We start from the raw sequence: 15,888 nt of genomic DNA, 5'->3' as shown, positions 1-15,888 counted from the left end.
AAAACCCTTTTCTTCTTTCTCAACAGTGAGAAGCACAAATGCATCATACTGATAGGCCTGATCCAAGGACGGGGCACAAAAGAGTATAAAGTTGTTTTCTTTGTGTGAAAAAGCTCCTAAATCATGGAGTATAAAGTATTACCATAGCGCTTTACCCTTTGTTTAAATTGACATTATGGGAATCTTGGGGTAAGCAAATCCCCGCAGGAGCAACTCCGATCGAGTTGAGAACCCTGGATGAGTTATTGGAGGCATTCTTTATAGCAACCCAAGGATTAAACTCACTTTCACCCACACAAACTGTTCAGAAATACTAAGAAATGAATACAAGTATGTTAGATTCACCCAAAAATCTCCTTTTTATTTCAACAAGGGATGGTAACAAAAAGTGCTTAAAATTGATCCCATGTCTCCTCAATGATTGCATACTGCAGAATAATCACACTTTCTGCTAAGCTTAACAATATCATTGTGTTGATTACATATATGTATATATCAACTCTCAAATAAATATCATCATCATGCTCAATCAAGACTCTGCCCGGACTCATCGGATCATTCCTTTTACCTTTAGCACAAAAGATCATCGATGAATTCAATGCAAAATAATGATACATTCTTTTTAAAAGAGACATATTTTTTTACTTTCGTCATCGAGTGGTCACAAAAGGAATGATTAACAAAATACAGAATGCTATAGTAGTTGCACTTATTTGGTTGTTGTGGAAAGTGTTGAATTTTAACCTTTCAGCTGCACCACTTGCTTCTGTCGAGTTTACAGCCGTTCTTGTCTTATTGTTTACCTTTTTACTGCAAACAGAAATTAAAAAATCTTTGTTAAGAACACTAAGCAACTTGTTTTAACTACATAATGCTTTAACAGTTTTTAAAATCTAGAAAGAAGAGATATTAAGAACAAAATGTTAAACAGCAACAATTATAAATGAGAACTAGAGTGTTATGTCTCACCTTCCAGGAAATACACAGCTCCCGTGACCTGCAAATATTCCCCACAAATTTTTTAAAGAGAAAACATGTCAGATATATATAAATAAATATATATATATAGTAGAGTACAATCAGAGCTAAGAAAAATGGAGGCAAAAAAAAAAGGGAATGAAAGACAAAAAACAAGCTGACAGACTCCATTTGGACTAGTACAACCTTCATAAGATACAACTGACAATGCAATAAAAGAAGATGATTGCTAGCATATATGCACTAAGAAAGTCATTTTCTAAGGCAATCTAAGCATGGAGATGGGCCGATGGCATAGTGAGGTAATGTTGTGCAGTGGGGGACGGGGGCTCACTACAGAAGCAGGTTCCAAACTGAAATCATTGTTCCATCCTTGAATAAGAAAATGTTATTCCACGCCCTTTTCCACCTTCCAATCACAAAAGACCCCCATGTGACTCTGTCAGGTAGAAACTATGCACCATTCTTTTTTAGAAGTGACCTTTTCCCCAATGAGCAACCCTTCATTTGTAACTTGGAAGTGCGACTATTCCCACAGCTTTACTTTCTGATAGCACGGCTTTACACTTTAAAACCTAACTATTTGTGCTTAAGCAACTTATTAGCTGTAAAGAAGAGTAAGTTGATAAATTAAACACCATTCTCCTATCAAGTTAGCCTAGGGGGTCCTTTGAACTTTGATATTAAAGGCGCTAAATCAGCAGTATAATGCTAGTGTCACAGACCTAAGGAGGAATCCTAAATCCTACATCAGACATAAAAGGAGAGTCATTGGAATATAAAAGGGTTCACACCCCCTTCCCTTTGTGAGGTGCCTTTTATAAGACAAAATCACGAGGCCAAGGAAGCCAAAGCGGACAATACTTCACAAGGATATGAACCATGGCAAAAAAGCTGATCTGGGATGCCGAATGAGTGTATGCCCGGGTCTTGGAGCCGCACGAGCCTGGAGCTTAAGTCTCGACACATGAAAAGTGGTATCAGAGCTAGCCTTAAACTATTCGACCCACGCCAAGTGCCTCGAGGGAGGTAAGCAAGATGGCCAGCCTCCGTAACGAAGGCGTCACGAGATTGGGTGGGAGAGAACATCACGGACCTAAGAAAAAATCTTGAATGCCACATCGAATATAAAAAGAAGGTAACTGGGGTATAAAAAGATTCACACCGCCTTTCCATTGTGAGACACCTTTTGTAAGACAAAACCGTGCCAAGGGGGTCAGAGTAGACAATAACTCACAAGGATATGAACCGTGACAGAAAGTGACAGAAAGACTAATCTGGGACGCCGAATGAGTGCATGCCCAAGTCTTGGAGCCGCATAAGCCTGGAGCTTAAGTCTCGACTCATGACACTAGAACTTGGCACTTGATTGACTAATTCATTGTTCTAGCCTATGGTAAATGCACAATTGTTTTGGACTAAAATGCCTAACTCTTGTGCTAAGGAACTCGATTGTTACAAAGAAAAACTCACAAACAAGACTAACACTGAGTGTCAAATATCCTCATATCCATTTTTTTCATCAAAATGGTACGAGCACAAGTTAGAGCTAAGCACTTGGATAATTAATCACTTATTATGGCTACAAGAACAAATTCAACTCCATAGGACAATATAAAACTAAAAACCTATGTTCTTTTTAAGGAATAGTTGTGGTAACACTTACTTGGGTCAGTGGTAGTTATCATAGCCACACCCTTAAAGTCACAAGACCCAGAAGCTTTCCCTTCCTTCTGATAATAGCTATCAAAGGCATAAGAAGCATGATTTTTCACGTTATTAGGCTGGTAGCAGTTCTCCCCTGGTTGAATCTCACTGCAATTCGCCTTCCCAGGACCACAAGCCCAGTCCAAAGCTGCCTGCAATGTCTTTGAGTCAACCCCATCCACTGCAATACAATAGGTCTGATTGGTTGTATCATTTGCCAAAAAGGTCCCAATTCCTGATACATGAAGCAAATACACTGGCGTCGAATTTGAATAAAACAATCCCCAATTCGCCTCAGACACTGGGGGTGACCTCAAGTCCTCATTGAACAGCTCATATAAATATACACTGGAAGTGATTTCTGGATGCAAGGGGGTTCCACTACGGTCAAAAACATGCTTAATAAGATTTGAATTATAGGTATCTGCATTATCTATAGTAGCATAAGGCTCTTTTGAGTCCCCCTTCGAAGGCCATCCACTTTCAGTAACAAGCACCACAACATCAGTAACATTTAAATTCTTCATAGAAACATATGCAGCATCAATCATAGCATCCAGCACATTCGTGTAATGCAACAAAGTATTAGGATCAACCATTTCTTTAGACGGTGTCAATGGCTTAAACAAGGAATTATCCAGGGGAACCACACCTTTATTCTCCATAAACACATAATATGGATAAAGATTCATCATTAAAGGAGACCCAGTTCTTGACAAAAACTGAAGCAAAGGTACCATAACCGAAGTCAAGCTTTGGTTAAAGAAAGCCTGAGAAGGAGGAAAGGTATCAAGAATAATAGAAGCAGCATGTGGAGTTGAAACCTTGATTTGAGTATGCAAATTTGCAGCCACTAAAGCACTGTAAAGTGACTGAATTGCAGGAAGCAGCAAAGGAGCTGAAGATGGTACGGTAGTTAAAACCTCATCTCCAACAGCAATATCGGTGATGAGCGTTTCAGGGTAGTAAGCGACGACGTTTCGACCGACCCAAGAAGCAGCCGTGGAGTTGGATGACCCTATTGCCAAAAGCTGGTTATTGGGTACACTGATAATGACCCGGATCTTCGTCTTTGCCAATGCTTTGAGCATATCTGGATTTGCATCATAAAGTCGAATGTGTGAGATTTTTTGCACTTGCAAGAATGAAACCAAGTCCGTTGCTGATAGCAGATTTGAGACATCCGTTCCTATATTAACACCCACAAACGGTTCTTTATCTTGTTGCTGATTTTGCTGCTTGATTTGTTGGACTAAAGATGACGACTTCGCTGGAAAATTTTGTAAAAGAAAAACACAAATATAAAAATTGAGTCCTTAATCCTTATTGGGTTCTTCGTATTTTAGTGAGCTACTGACTACTAGGGTTTTTCAGACATTACCTGTTGAAGGAACCGTAAAGTAGAAGAAAATTATGATGATAAGGAAAGTAGTAAATTTAGAGTTTGCCATTGAAGAGGAGCTTCAGCTTTATTTCTGCCTCCTCTGCTTCAGTCTCTGCTAGAAATCCTAACATTATCTTTGCCAGTTTTCCTTTCAATTGGTGGTCACTGGATTTATTTTCTTGTGGGATTTGTATTGGTTGTGCTTAGGATTGACTTGAGAGATCTACAGCAAGAAGAAAGAAAGCTACTAAAACATATCAAAAGCTCAACAAATTTAGGGTCTTTGGGGGGTTTACCTGGTTTTCTTAGCTTCTACAAGTAGGTATTTTTATGGTACCATAATTCAATTTCTTGCCACACATTGATTTACCACAATACCCCGACAAGTGAAATTGGATTTTTTACATGTTCCGGGATTTCTGCCCACACGGCCAAAACACTTTCTAATTCCAACCGGATGATTGTGATCATGATTTGGATGTGCTCGGCAATCATGTGATAATTTGAAGCCTGGGGGTTCTTGGTAGGATCTGCTGGGTGGGGCGGGCAACATTGTAAATTAGGGTCTGGTGAGTGAGATGGTTCTTGATTGTACAGGCTGGCATTTCCAGAGAGACGTTGCGTCACCTCGTCCTTAGCCGCTTTCAATCGTCCACGCTTCCTATTTTGCATATTTCCCTAGGGTGGAGCCCTGGGCAGTTAGCATTTAACCAGGCCAATTTTAAGTTCACTTTTCAAAATTTAAAATCACGTGCTGATTAGGACTCACTCACCTGACATCATCTCGACAAGTTTGGCTCCTATTGACCGAATCGAAAAGACTAGACACAGTTACACTTTCAAGTTCTACAGATCTATCTCGATTTCAGATTTTCTTTCATTTTTAGATTTTTGTTTGCAAATGATTCACTTTTTACCAGGCTTAACCTTCTATGAAAATGAAGTGAAATTTATGAATAATTTTTTAGCCCTAGAATTCCTTTCCTGATATCTAAGGATCAATAGTTTTAATTGGTTTGAAAGTAGTACTAGTCGAGTTTGAATCTAACACGAACTTCCTTGTAATGCATGACAGTTTAAAGTGCCATTGCATAATTGGGTGGAAAGAAAATTCCAAAAATATGGGGCAAGAACAAGGCAAGTGTGCGACAGAAATGGAGGACACAGCCAAATATAAAACCAAAAAACACAGCATCTGCGCTTAGGTTCCATAGTAAGCAGTGAGTCACGAGCATAAACAGAACACCTGCATCACATCACATGTGGGTCACCATTGTCCAAAATGGTGTTCTTTTTTTTTCCTTGTTTGGGTTAGGCTTTTATGCTTTAGTTATTACAGTACGTAAGTAAAGCCTGTCAGATGTCTTGATTTTGAATTATTAAGATGCAGAATGCTGGTTTGGAGGGTCCATATCCAGCAATTCATTCCTTACAGAAGATTGTAACAAGGTAGGTGTCTAATGAGAATGGAACGCAAAATGCTGTTGAGCTACCAATCTTGGTTCTTGCCTGCCTTTTCCAAGGAATAATGATGAACCAAGATGCATGCCAAATTCGGTTTAACTAATTAATGGAATTTTTTTACGTTGAAACAGCAATATAAGTTGGGGATAAAAATAAAAATTAAAAATCGATTTAAAATTATAGTATTTGAATTAGTTTTGATCAATTTTTTTATTGGATTCAAATTAAATTTAAATATTAAATGTATATATTAGATTTAGATTAAATTTTAAAATGAGAGATAAAAAATTTTAAAAAAAATCAATCACAATGTATTATATATTTTTATTATTTTTTATATTTTTAAAATTTTTATGAAATAAAATTAATAATTTTATATCAAAATTTATTTAAATATATTAAAATAATATATAAAAATAAAAAAATTTAAATTTAAAAATTAATAAATTAAATTGAACTAAATCAATAAATTCAATTTAATTAAATCGTATAAAAGATCGATTTAAATTCAAATTATATTTTAAAAATTCATAATATTATGATATTCGTAACATTAAAAAAATAAATCAAATCTCATCTTATCGTTATTACAAGAACAAATGTTGTAATCAATTAGGAAAAAGCAGAGATGCTTTTTTTTGGTTTTTTGGTAAGAAGCGACGGAATTAAGATAGATTAAGAACCAGAACGGTACACAGTCTGCCTTACCATATCTGCAAGCAGCAGGGCTTCAACAAATTCCGGGAGTTCCCGAAAGATAACAAAATGAGGTTCATTACAGACCAGATTATGAGGATTCCTACTACCCAAATAAGAGTCATTACAGACCAAGCTAGAAAGATTTCCACTGCCAAAACATGCCACGGCATCGGCGCATCTATTGCCTTCCCTGAAGACATGCTTAATAGTCTGCTGATGGAACTCCCCCCCCCCCCCCCCTAGCAGTTTCCTACGGTCATAAACCAATGGTTGAAGAATTAGGTTAGAAACACAGTTATTTTTAATTAGAGAAATAACAGCCACAGAATCAGTTTCAATTTCCAGGTTAGAGATGTTGAGTTGTTTTGCAAGATTAAACAATCTCTTAACGCCCAAAACTCCACGACAGAATTGGTGTCAGTACCAATAAACCTAGCCGACCCTGCAACCCATCACCCTTCATGATTTCTTGTCACAGTTCCAGCTCCAGCTTTGTCAGGATTACCTATGGCTGATCCATCAGTGTTGAGTTTAAATCAACCCTGTGCTGGTTGATATCATCTGACAGGGATGAAAAACTCTCGGTAAGGCCTTTTCATTTCTTGATTCATTGTAAAATATTCGCCAGTTTTTTCACAGCCCTTTGACTAACATTCAGTCGGCTTCCGTCCTTGAAAGTTCGTTGGTTTCGTTCAAGCCACATCTCCCAAATAATATGCACAAACAGCAAGCCCCAAGGAATATTGTGTTGGTCCAAGCAAAGCTTAGATAGAGTATTCTTCATTATCCAATCCTTAAACCCCATATTAATGGGGCTATTGATGAAACACTTCTAATCTTCCCAATTCTGGTTAGCCCATGGACATTCTCTAAACATGTGTTGCAAGTCTTCAGTATCATGATTGCAGAATGTGCATCTGTTTTTCAGGTTCAGTCCTCTCCGATTAAGAAATTCCCTGGTGGGGAGAATCTCATGCATGCATATCCGAATGAAGAATTGAAGCTTAGGGAGGACTTTCAGCTTTCAAATCCAGTCCCACCAAGGATCTTCATTACCAATGGTAGATCCTTTTATTAAGTCATAAGCCGATCGAGTGGTGAAATAGCCATCATTCATCGCACTCCAACACAGACTGTCGCTACCATGTCCAAACATCTAGCTTGGCACTACTCTGATTTGTTCCATAGTGCATGATGGGACCTGGAAGGAAATTGCAAGGTCTTTTTGGAGGCAAAGTGCACACAACACTTCTCTAACGTTGAAGTTGTTTTTTTCTCTTGTCAAAGGCCCCTTAATAGCAGCTCTAATAATATTCTTGCATAACCATCTGTCATTCTAGAAGCTTGTATTGGACCCATCTCGGATGAACTATCCTAGTGCTTTTTCAAGGACAGAACCCACCCATTTCATGCCTTTCCAAGTTAGCCAACAATTAGTTCTTTATCCGGTAGCCTCCCCCCCCTTACCTCGCGTCTAAGGTTATGGTTAGTATTAGGAGAGAAAAACACCCTCGACTTTCCAAATTTATTTTTTGTCTTGATTTGGAGCAAAAGCCAGAGAGGACCTTCCTCGTCGTCTCAACAATATTCCTATCATCCCTTCCAAACAGTATGATGTCATCTGCAAATATCACGTGCGAGAAACATGGCCCCCTTCTAGAAGTTTTGCAGTGCATCCACCATTTCTCCTCACAAGCTTCAAGGATTTGGAGGCTAAGGAATTCCACTAACAGGATGAATAGATACGGTGAATTGGGATTTGTTAGGAATAAAAGATCTCAATCTAATCACACCAACAGAAACCAAATCAAACAATCAAATAATCACACAAGATACAATAATTTAATGTGATTCGGTCCAATTAACTTATATCCACAGATGAGAAATAAGATCCACTAGTTATAAAAAATTACAAATATACAAATCAAATCATCAACCTCACTCAACAATCAATACTCATAAGATACTCTCAATCTCCTTTAGTCCTATAGAGTATTCTCAACCCAAACAAACACATACCCATGTACACCATTTTAACACAATCAAACATATACCCATATGCACCCATACATCATACTTATGTGGACCTTCTCATTCTCCTCTAGTTCACTCCCAAACATTCAAACACACACCCCCATAAAACGTAAATCCCTAGTACTCCTATGGGGTGTCTATTCCACAAAATCTTACAACTTTCTTACATCTTTTTCTCATGCATCTTTTTCTCATGCCTAACCCTATAGAGACTTCACTTATTTATAACCATACAAACTTGCCTATTAAGAATTCATTTCTTCTTAGAATTATTTTCCTGCAAGTCAAACTTGCATATTAAGAATCATCTTTCTCTTAGAATTTTTTTTTTACAAGTCTTATTGTTCATCAAGTAATATTTGGCCAATCTAAAAAAAATCTCTAACAAATCTCAAACAGATCTCCTATGGGATTTGAGTCATTATTCCTAACAATCTTTACCTCTACTCAAATTTCATCAATCATCTATCTTCATACTAGACATGCCTGGCTCTATTTGTAATGAAAGTCTCACAATCATCTTCTCTTGTGTGTCTTTACGCTTTACGCAAATCAATCCTCAATCCTCAAAGCATGAACTCGAACTCTTTTCTTGAATCGAGCTTCTCTGAACTTGTCTTTTCCCACGTCTCGAACCATGCTCTTTTCACGTCTCGAACCTTCGACTCTGATACCATTTGTTGAGGATCACCATAGCTTTGATATCACTTGTTAGGAATAAAATACCCCAATCTAATCACACCAGCGAAAGCCAAATCAAATAATTAGACAATCACACAAGAGATAATAATTTAACGTGGTTCGGTCCAATTAACTTACATCCACGAATGAGAAACAAGATCCACTAGTTGTAGAGAATTATAAACATATAAATCAAATCATCAACCTCACTCAACAATCAATACTCATAAGACACTCTCAATCTCTTCTAATCCTATAGAGTATTCTCAATCTAAATAAACACATACTTATGTGCACCATTTCAACACAATCAAATATATACCTATATACATCCATACATCATACATATATGGATCCTCTCAGTCCCTTCTAGTCCACTCTCAAACATTCAAACACACACCCTCATAGAATGTAAATCTTTAGTACTCCTATGGGGTGTCTATCCCATAAAATCTTACAATTCTCTTATATCTTTTTCTCATGTCTAACCCTATAGAGACTTCACTTATTAATAACCATACAAACTTGTCTATTAAGAATTCATTTCTTTTTAGAATTCTTTTCCTACAAGTCAAACTTGCCTATTAAAAATCTTTTTTCTCTTAAAATTCTTTTTTTACAAGTCTTTTTGTTCATCAAGTAATATTTGGCCAATCTAAAAAAAATCTCTAACAAATCTCAAACAGATCTTTTATGAGATTTGAGTAATTATTCCTAACAGATCCCTTTGCTGTAAACCCCTTGAAGGCTGAAAACTCTCTAACATTCCCTTATTTAAAAGTGTAGTGATTGGAGATGAGGATTAGCAACTCAAGATGAGTGCAATCCAAGATGGAAAAAAATTATAAAACATGAAAACTTTCCTTATAAAATTCCATTCAAGCCTATCATAGGCTTTTTCTAAGAAGAATTTGATTGCCATAAAGCCTTTCTTAGCCTTTTGATACTTGAATGAATGGATCATCTCTTGAATAATAATGCAATTATCACAAGCCTTTCCACTTGGCACAAAGCTCGCCTAGAAGAGTGAAATGATCCTATTGAGCATGGGCCTTAGTCTTAGCACCATAATTTTTGTCACCACTTTGTAGGCCACAATACAAAGGCTTATGGGTCTTAATTGCTCGATATGTGTAGGGCTAGCTATTTTTGGGATTAAGGAAATAAGAGTCTCATTTAGCTCTTTTGGCATAGTAGCAATCTCAAAAATTTTCTTAACTGTCCTGCAAAGTTTTCCTTTCACCAAGTTCTAACATCTCTAGTAAAAAAAAGGATTAAGGCCATTCAGGCCAGGGGTTTTAAAAAGTTTAAAGGACTAGACTGTCTTTTGGATCTCTATGTTAGAGATAGCTTCTATGAGCATTGATTGGTATTGCCTTAAAAGTCGAGCGATTTTCTTTAGGCCTCATTTGTCACGTCTCGATATATGAAGCCTAATTCATAACACCACCTTATTATTTTGAAGTAAAACTTCAAAATAATATGAAGTATAATCCATAATCATTGAAAAATTTTTAAATAAAATAAGGTTCTCAATAAGTAAAATAACTAAATAGCAAGTCTCCAAAGGTTCAAAGTTGAGTATTACAACTAAAAAAAATAATATTTCATAAAATTTTATTCTTTAGGTAGTCTTCTAGCTTCTCATAAGACTAATCATACTTATCATTCATATCACCTGTAAAAAAAAAAAAGGAATGAGCAAACCACAGTTCAGTAAGTATATGCTCACATACCTTATCAGATCAAACATTATTTTCATACATATGACATAGATCATTCCAAAAATATTCATTAACTCATAATGTCAAAATAATTCAAAAATCAACATTCTATCAATCATTCGTAGATCATAAATCAATTTCAAACATGTCACCAAATCATGGATCAATTTATAAAAATCATTCATCACAAATCATCATTATCATTAATTTATCATTAATTACGATCACTATTATAATCTGTGACATTGGTCGTATCGATAATTTCATCCTCATGATCATTGTTAACTATTATAACCCGCTAACCAAGACCTTATGCTAACTACTATAACTCGTTAGTAGAGCCGTATGATCATATCTATGCTAACTACTATTACCCATTAGCCAGGACTGTAAAACTAGTTCTAATGTCGATGATCCCATTTCTTAGGGATATAAAAATATAGCTATCATAAAATCGTTCTTTAAACATAAATCATTTTTTTATTTCATTCATAAGTATGATCCATCATTTACATAGTAAAAACATAAAATATCTTATGCTTGATCCTATTTTCATATATAAAAAATAAAGAAATAAAACATTTACTTATTTAGAAACATACATATATACACAGATTTGAAAACAAGTAAAGTGTGTGAGATTCTATTTACCTCATTTCGATTTCACCACCTAGTTTTTCTTCTCAAATAATTAATGATCTATTCAAGATAATTTCAACATAACAATAATTAATCAACCTATTTAATATCACTTATACCAAAACAATTAAGTTAAATAAGAATTAACTCAAGTAACTAATTCCGGTAGCCTATGTTATTTTCACTAAAATGACCATATCTTAATATATCTAACTTGAAATTAAAATATTTTTATTATGTTAAAAACTAGACTCGATAAACTTTCTAACCATACAGGCTCATCTCATGATTCCTTGTGGATTAATTATAAAAATTTTTGCAATCCACATCAAAAGCTACTACTAGATAGCCTGTATATCTTCTAATAAAAATTACATATTTATTCATAGGAAACTCCAAATTCAATTTCATTTGTTTCATTTGAGAGTATACTCAATAAGCTTTCCAAACGTAATCTAAAAATCCTTGCATAAAAATTAAGATGAATTTTGAGATTCCCCTGTACTATTGTTACTAGGTAGCCTGTACATTCTTAAGTAAACATTAAACTACTCTTCATAGAAAATTTGGAATTGACTTCCATTTATTTCATTGAAAAATAAATTCAGCAAGCTTTCCAATGATATATAATAATCATAGTAGTATTTAATCTTTTAATACAAAATATAACCTTAATCCATCACTGTAAATACTAGGATTCATATCAAGGTTCATTCCAAACAAAAATTTTACTTTCTATTCCCATTAAAATTTTTTTTTTATTTTTACAGTAATAAAATCATATTACCAACTTTCTCAACACTAAATTAGATCCTAATTAAAGTCTAAATTATTTGCCTAAACTAATCTTGAAGAGGGATAATGAAAACCCTTAAATTTTAAGATTTTTTGATTACTAATTACACCTCCAAACTTAACAATCAACACTCCAAAATTGAAAAAAATTATTTACTCACCTCTGATAGATAATTCTCTTTATAGATTTTATTATTAAACTTCACTTGGAATCCTTCGATTTATCTTTTTTGTATAAGAAACAAAAGAGAAATAAGTTTGTATTTTTCTTTTAATTAGTCGTCGATCGAAAACTATAAAATAAGTTAACCCTATTAAAAAAAATTAGATTATTTATCAATAGGTCTTCTGTATTTTTTATTATTTATTAAAGAGTCCCTCCACTTATAAAAATACCTAAAAAATAGTATTTTTTTACGAGTATTACATCTTTCATGTCTCCACCTTCCATGCACTTAGTAGGTTGCATATAATTTTTTGAAATGCTTCAACATGATTTACCTTAGCTTGCTTGGCTCAGACGCAAATTTTCTTTCGAGTCTTTAAGGTTCAAAATCTTATTAAAGCACTTACAGGCAATGGTAGAGACATGGAAAAGTCTTGTATTTCGCTCACCATTAGTGAGCCAACTAATCCGAGATTTCAAAACCCAAATATCTTCTTTGACTTAGAGAATTTGCTTGTATTCTTTGACTAATGTTTTTTACAAATCAAGGAGGAACAGCTTAGGCTTAGTTTCAAGCACCTTTTCAAGACCTCTAAGCTATGCAATAAGTCTTTTCTTCCTTGTAAACACATTTTTAAAGTGTTTAACATTCCACTCTTTTATGTCTTTCCCTAAGGCTTCCACCGTGGATACCAACGATGAACTTTCTTGTTCCCAACTTCGTTGAACATGGGTCATGAAATTAGATGATCAAGCCACATATTCTGAAGTTGATATGGTTGGGGGCCATATTGGAATCTTTTTTCCTTTAGTGTAATTAGGATCGGGTAATGATTTGAGTGAGTTCTAGCCAATTGTTTAACATAGACTTAAGGAAAAGCTAAAAGCCATACAGGGTTTGCTATTGTCACTCCCCAAGATCGAAACATAAAAAGATCATATTACCTTAAAATAAAATCTTAAAATAATATGAAGCTTTATTTCTTAATCATTTTAAAATTCTTCAATAAACTAATCTATTCAAGAAAATCTATAACTTTAATTCAACTAATAAGAAATCTTCATATTCTCAAATGCAAACTAAAAATACTAGACTGCTTTATAAAAGCTCACTAGCCAATAATGTCTCCAATATCAGAGTAATCTTTTCAATCCGATTTTTTAGTTTCTCACATAACTAAGCAAACTTATCACTTATCCATTTGTAAAAAAAAAGTAAATGTAGAACGAACAAACCATAACTTAATAAGTATAGGATCACACACTTTATCAAATCAAGTATTGTTTTCATGCATATTGTATAGATCATTCAAAACATTCGTTAAATTATAATGTTAAAACATTTCAAAAATTATTATTCTATCAAACATTTCTTAAATTCATAAATCAATGTTAAAACATGTCAATTCATAATTCATTGCAAAATATGTTATCATTCAAATATTGTAATCAAACCAAATCATGGATCAATCATTAAAAATTATTGTAAATCATTTTCATATACAAATCATGGATCAATATTTAAAATATCATAAATCATTAGTTTATCATTAGTTGCGATCACTGTTATAATTTGTGACATTGGTCGTATCAATAATTTCATTATCATGATCATTGTTAACCATTATAGTTGCTAGTCAAGGCCTAATGTTAACTACTATAACCCATTAGCAGGGCCGTATGATCATGGTTATACTGACTACTATAACCTACTAGTCAGGACCGTAGAATTAGTTTTTTTATTGATAATCTCATTTCTCAAGGAGATAAAAACATAGCTATCATAAAATTATTTCTTAAACATAAATTATTTTCTCATTTCATTTATAAGCATGATTCATCATTTACATACAAAAACATAAAATAATTATATGCTTGGTCTTATTTTCATATATCGAAAATAATGAAAAAAATATTTACTCATTTAAAAATATATATACAATGGTTCAAAAATAAGTAAAGTATATGAGATTCTACTTATCTCATTTTGATTTCACTAGTTAGTTTTTTCCCCAAAATACTTAACGGCCTGCTCAAGATAATTTCAACATAAAAAAAATTAATCAACTCATTTTGATACTAATTATACCAAAAATAATTCAGTTAAACAAAGGTTAATTCAACTAATTAATACTAAGTATCTGAGCTCCTTTCATTAAAATAACCATATCTTAAGATATTAAACTTGGAATTAAGATCTTTTTATTCATTAGAAACTAGGTTCAATAAGCTTTCTAACCATATATGATTCATGTTGTGAATCTTTGTAGATTAATTATAATAATATTTTCAATCCACGTTATATGTTGCTGTCAGAAAGAATGCATACTTTCTAATAAAAATAACACATTTATTCGTAGGAAACTCTAATTCAATTTCGCTTATTTTGTTGGAAAGTAGACTCCATAAGCTTTTCAAACATATATGGCTTAATCTATAATTTCTTGTATAAAAATTAAGAGGAATTTCGTAATTTCTCCTTGATGCTACTAGGCAGCCTGCACATCATTAAGTAAAAACTAAGCTACTCTTCATAGAAAACTCATAATTAACTTTCGTTTATTTCATTGGAAAGCAAATTCAACAACGGTTTATAATAATCATGGAAATATTTTATCCCTTAATACAATATATTATCTTAATCCACCACTACAAACACCAGGATTAATACGAAACAAAATTTTTCCTTCCTAAACCTATCAAATTTCTATTTCTTATTTTTACAGCAATAAAACCACATTACTAAACTTTCTCAACACTTTATTAGACATTGATTAAAGTCTAAATGATTTGCCTAAACCAATCTTGAAAAGAGATAATTGATTTCCTAAAATTTTATGGTTTCTCGATTACAAATTAAACCTTAAGATTTAACAATCACTATTATTTATTCAAATTGAAGAAAATTATTTACTCACCTTTTAATGGCAACTCTCTTTATAGATTTTGTTCTTGTCTTTCACTTGAAATCCTTCTTACTTGTTTGTTTAGTATAAGAAAAAAAGGAGAAATAAGTCTTTATTTTTTTCAACCCTATTAAAAGTTAAGTTATTTATTGATAAGTCATTTGCCCTTCTAACTTTTTATTAAAAACTCTCTTTACTTATAAAATACTTAAAATATTCTTTTTTTTTATGGGTATTACAACTAGGGCCAAGTTAATTCATTCTTGAATTAATCTAGAAATCTTTCTATTGTTAAACCAAGTGAATCGTGGTCCAACAAACCTAAGGTTAAACAATTGATAAAAGTTAAGATAGTCATGGAAAGCCCTAGCCTTAGAGATTGATAGAGGTGCCCCTCCTCTCTTATCTTCATCCCTAATAACTTTGTTAAAATCACCTATCACTAGCTATGTGTAGTTATGATGGGTAGCAATAGTTTTTAGATTTTCTCGTAACAGTTTTCGCTCTTTAAACCTAGAACTTACATAAACAATAGAAAGTAACCAAGTAAGGTTTATGGATCTTACCTGTACAGTGGCATAGATCTCTTGTTTCGTAGAGCATATATCACTCACCTCTATAAGATCAAAACCCCACAGCAGCCAAATACCTCCTTTGTACGCAATGGTAACGATATCTTTCCATACATCAAATAGGAGCCTATCGATGATC

General features: G+C 33.7%; 1 protein-coding gene across 1 annotated transcript; it reads right to left on the bottom strand.

Annotated features, from left to right (window-relative positions):
* Positions 1 to 335: 335 nt before the first annotated feature.
* Positions 336 to 4,686, bottom strand: LOC111275206 (glucan endo-1,3-beta-glucosidase 1-like). Its single transcript, XM_089755593.1, has 5 exons — positions 4,366 to 4,686; positions 4,067 to 4,292; positions 2,645 to 3,955; positions 970 to 997; positions 336 to 810 (listed from the first exon to the last, which is right to left on the bottom strand). Exons 2-5 carry the CDS (start codon positions 4,134 to 4,136, stop codon positions 651 to 653), a joined length of 1,569 nt encoding a protein of 522 aa, XP_089611719.1. The 5' UTR covers positions 4,137 to 4,292; positions 4,366 to 4,686; the 3' UTR covers positions 336 to 650.
* Between the last annotated feature and the right edge of the window lie 11,202 nt (positions 4,687 to 15,888).

Source organism: Durio zibethinus, chromosome 26 (genome assembly GCF_047325235.1).
Source record: "Durio zibethinus cultivar Kanyao isolate XHJ-2024 chromosome 26, ASM4732523v1, whole genome shotgun sequence".
NCBI lineage: Eukaryota > Viridiplantae > Streptophyta > Magnoliopsida > Malvales > Malvaceae > Durio > Durio zibethinus.
This window is presented reverse-complemented; position numbering and strand designations above follow the sequence as displayed.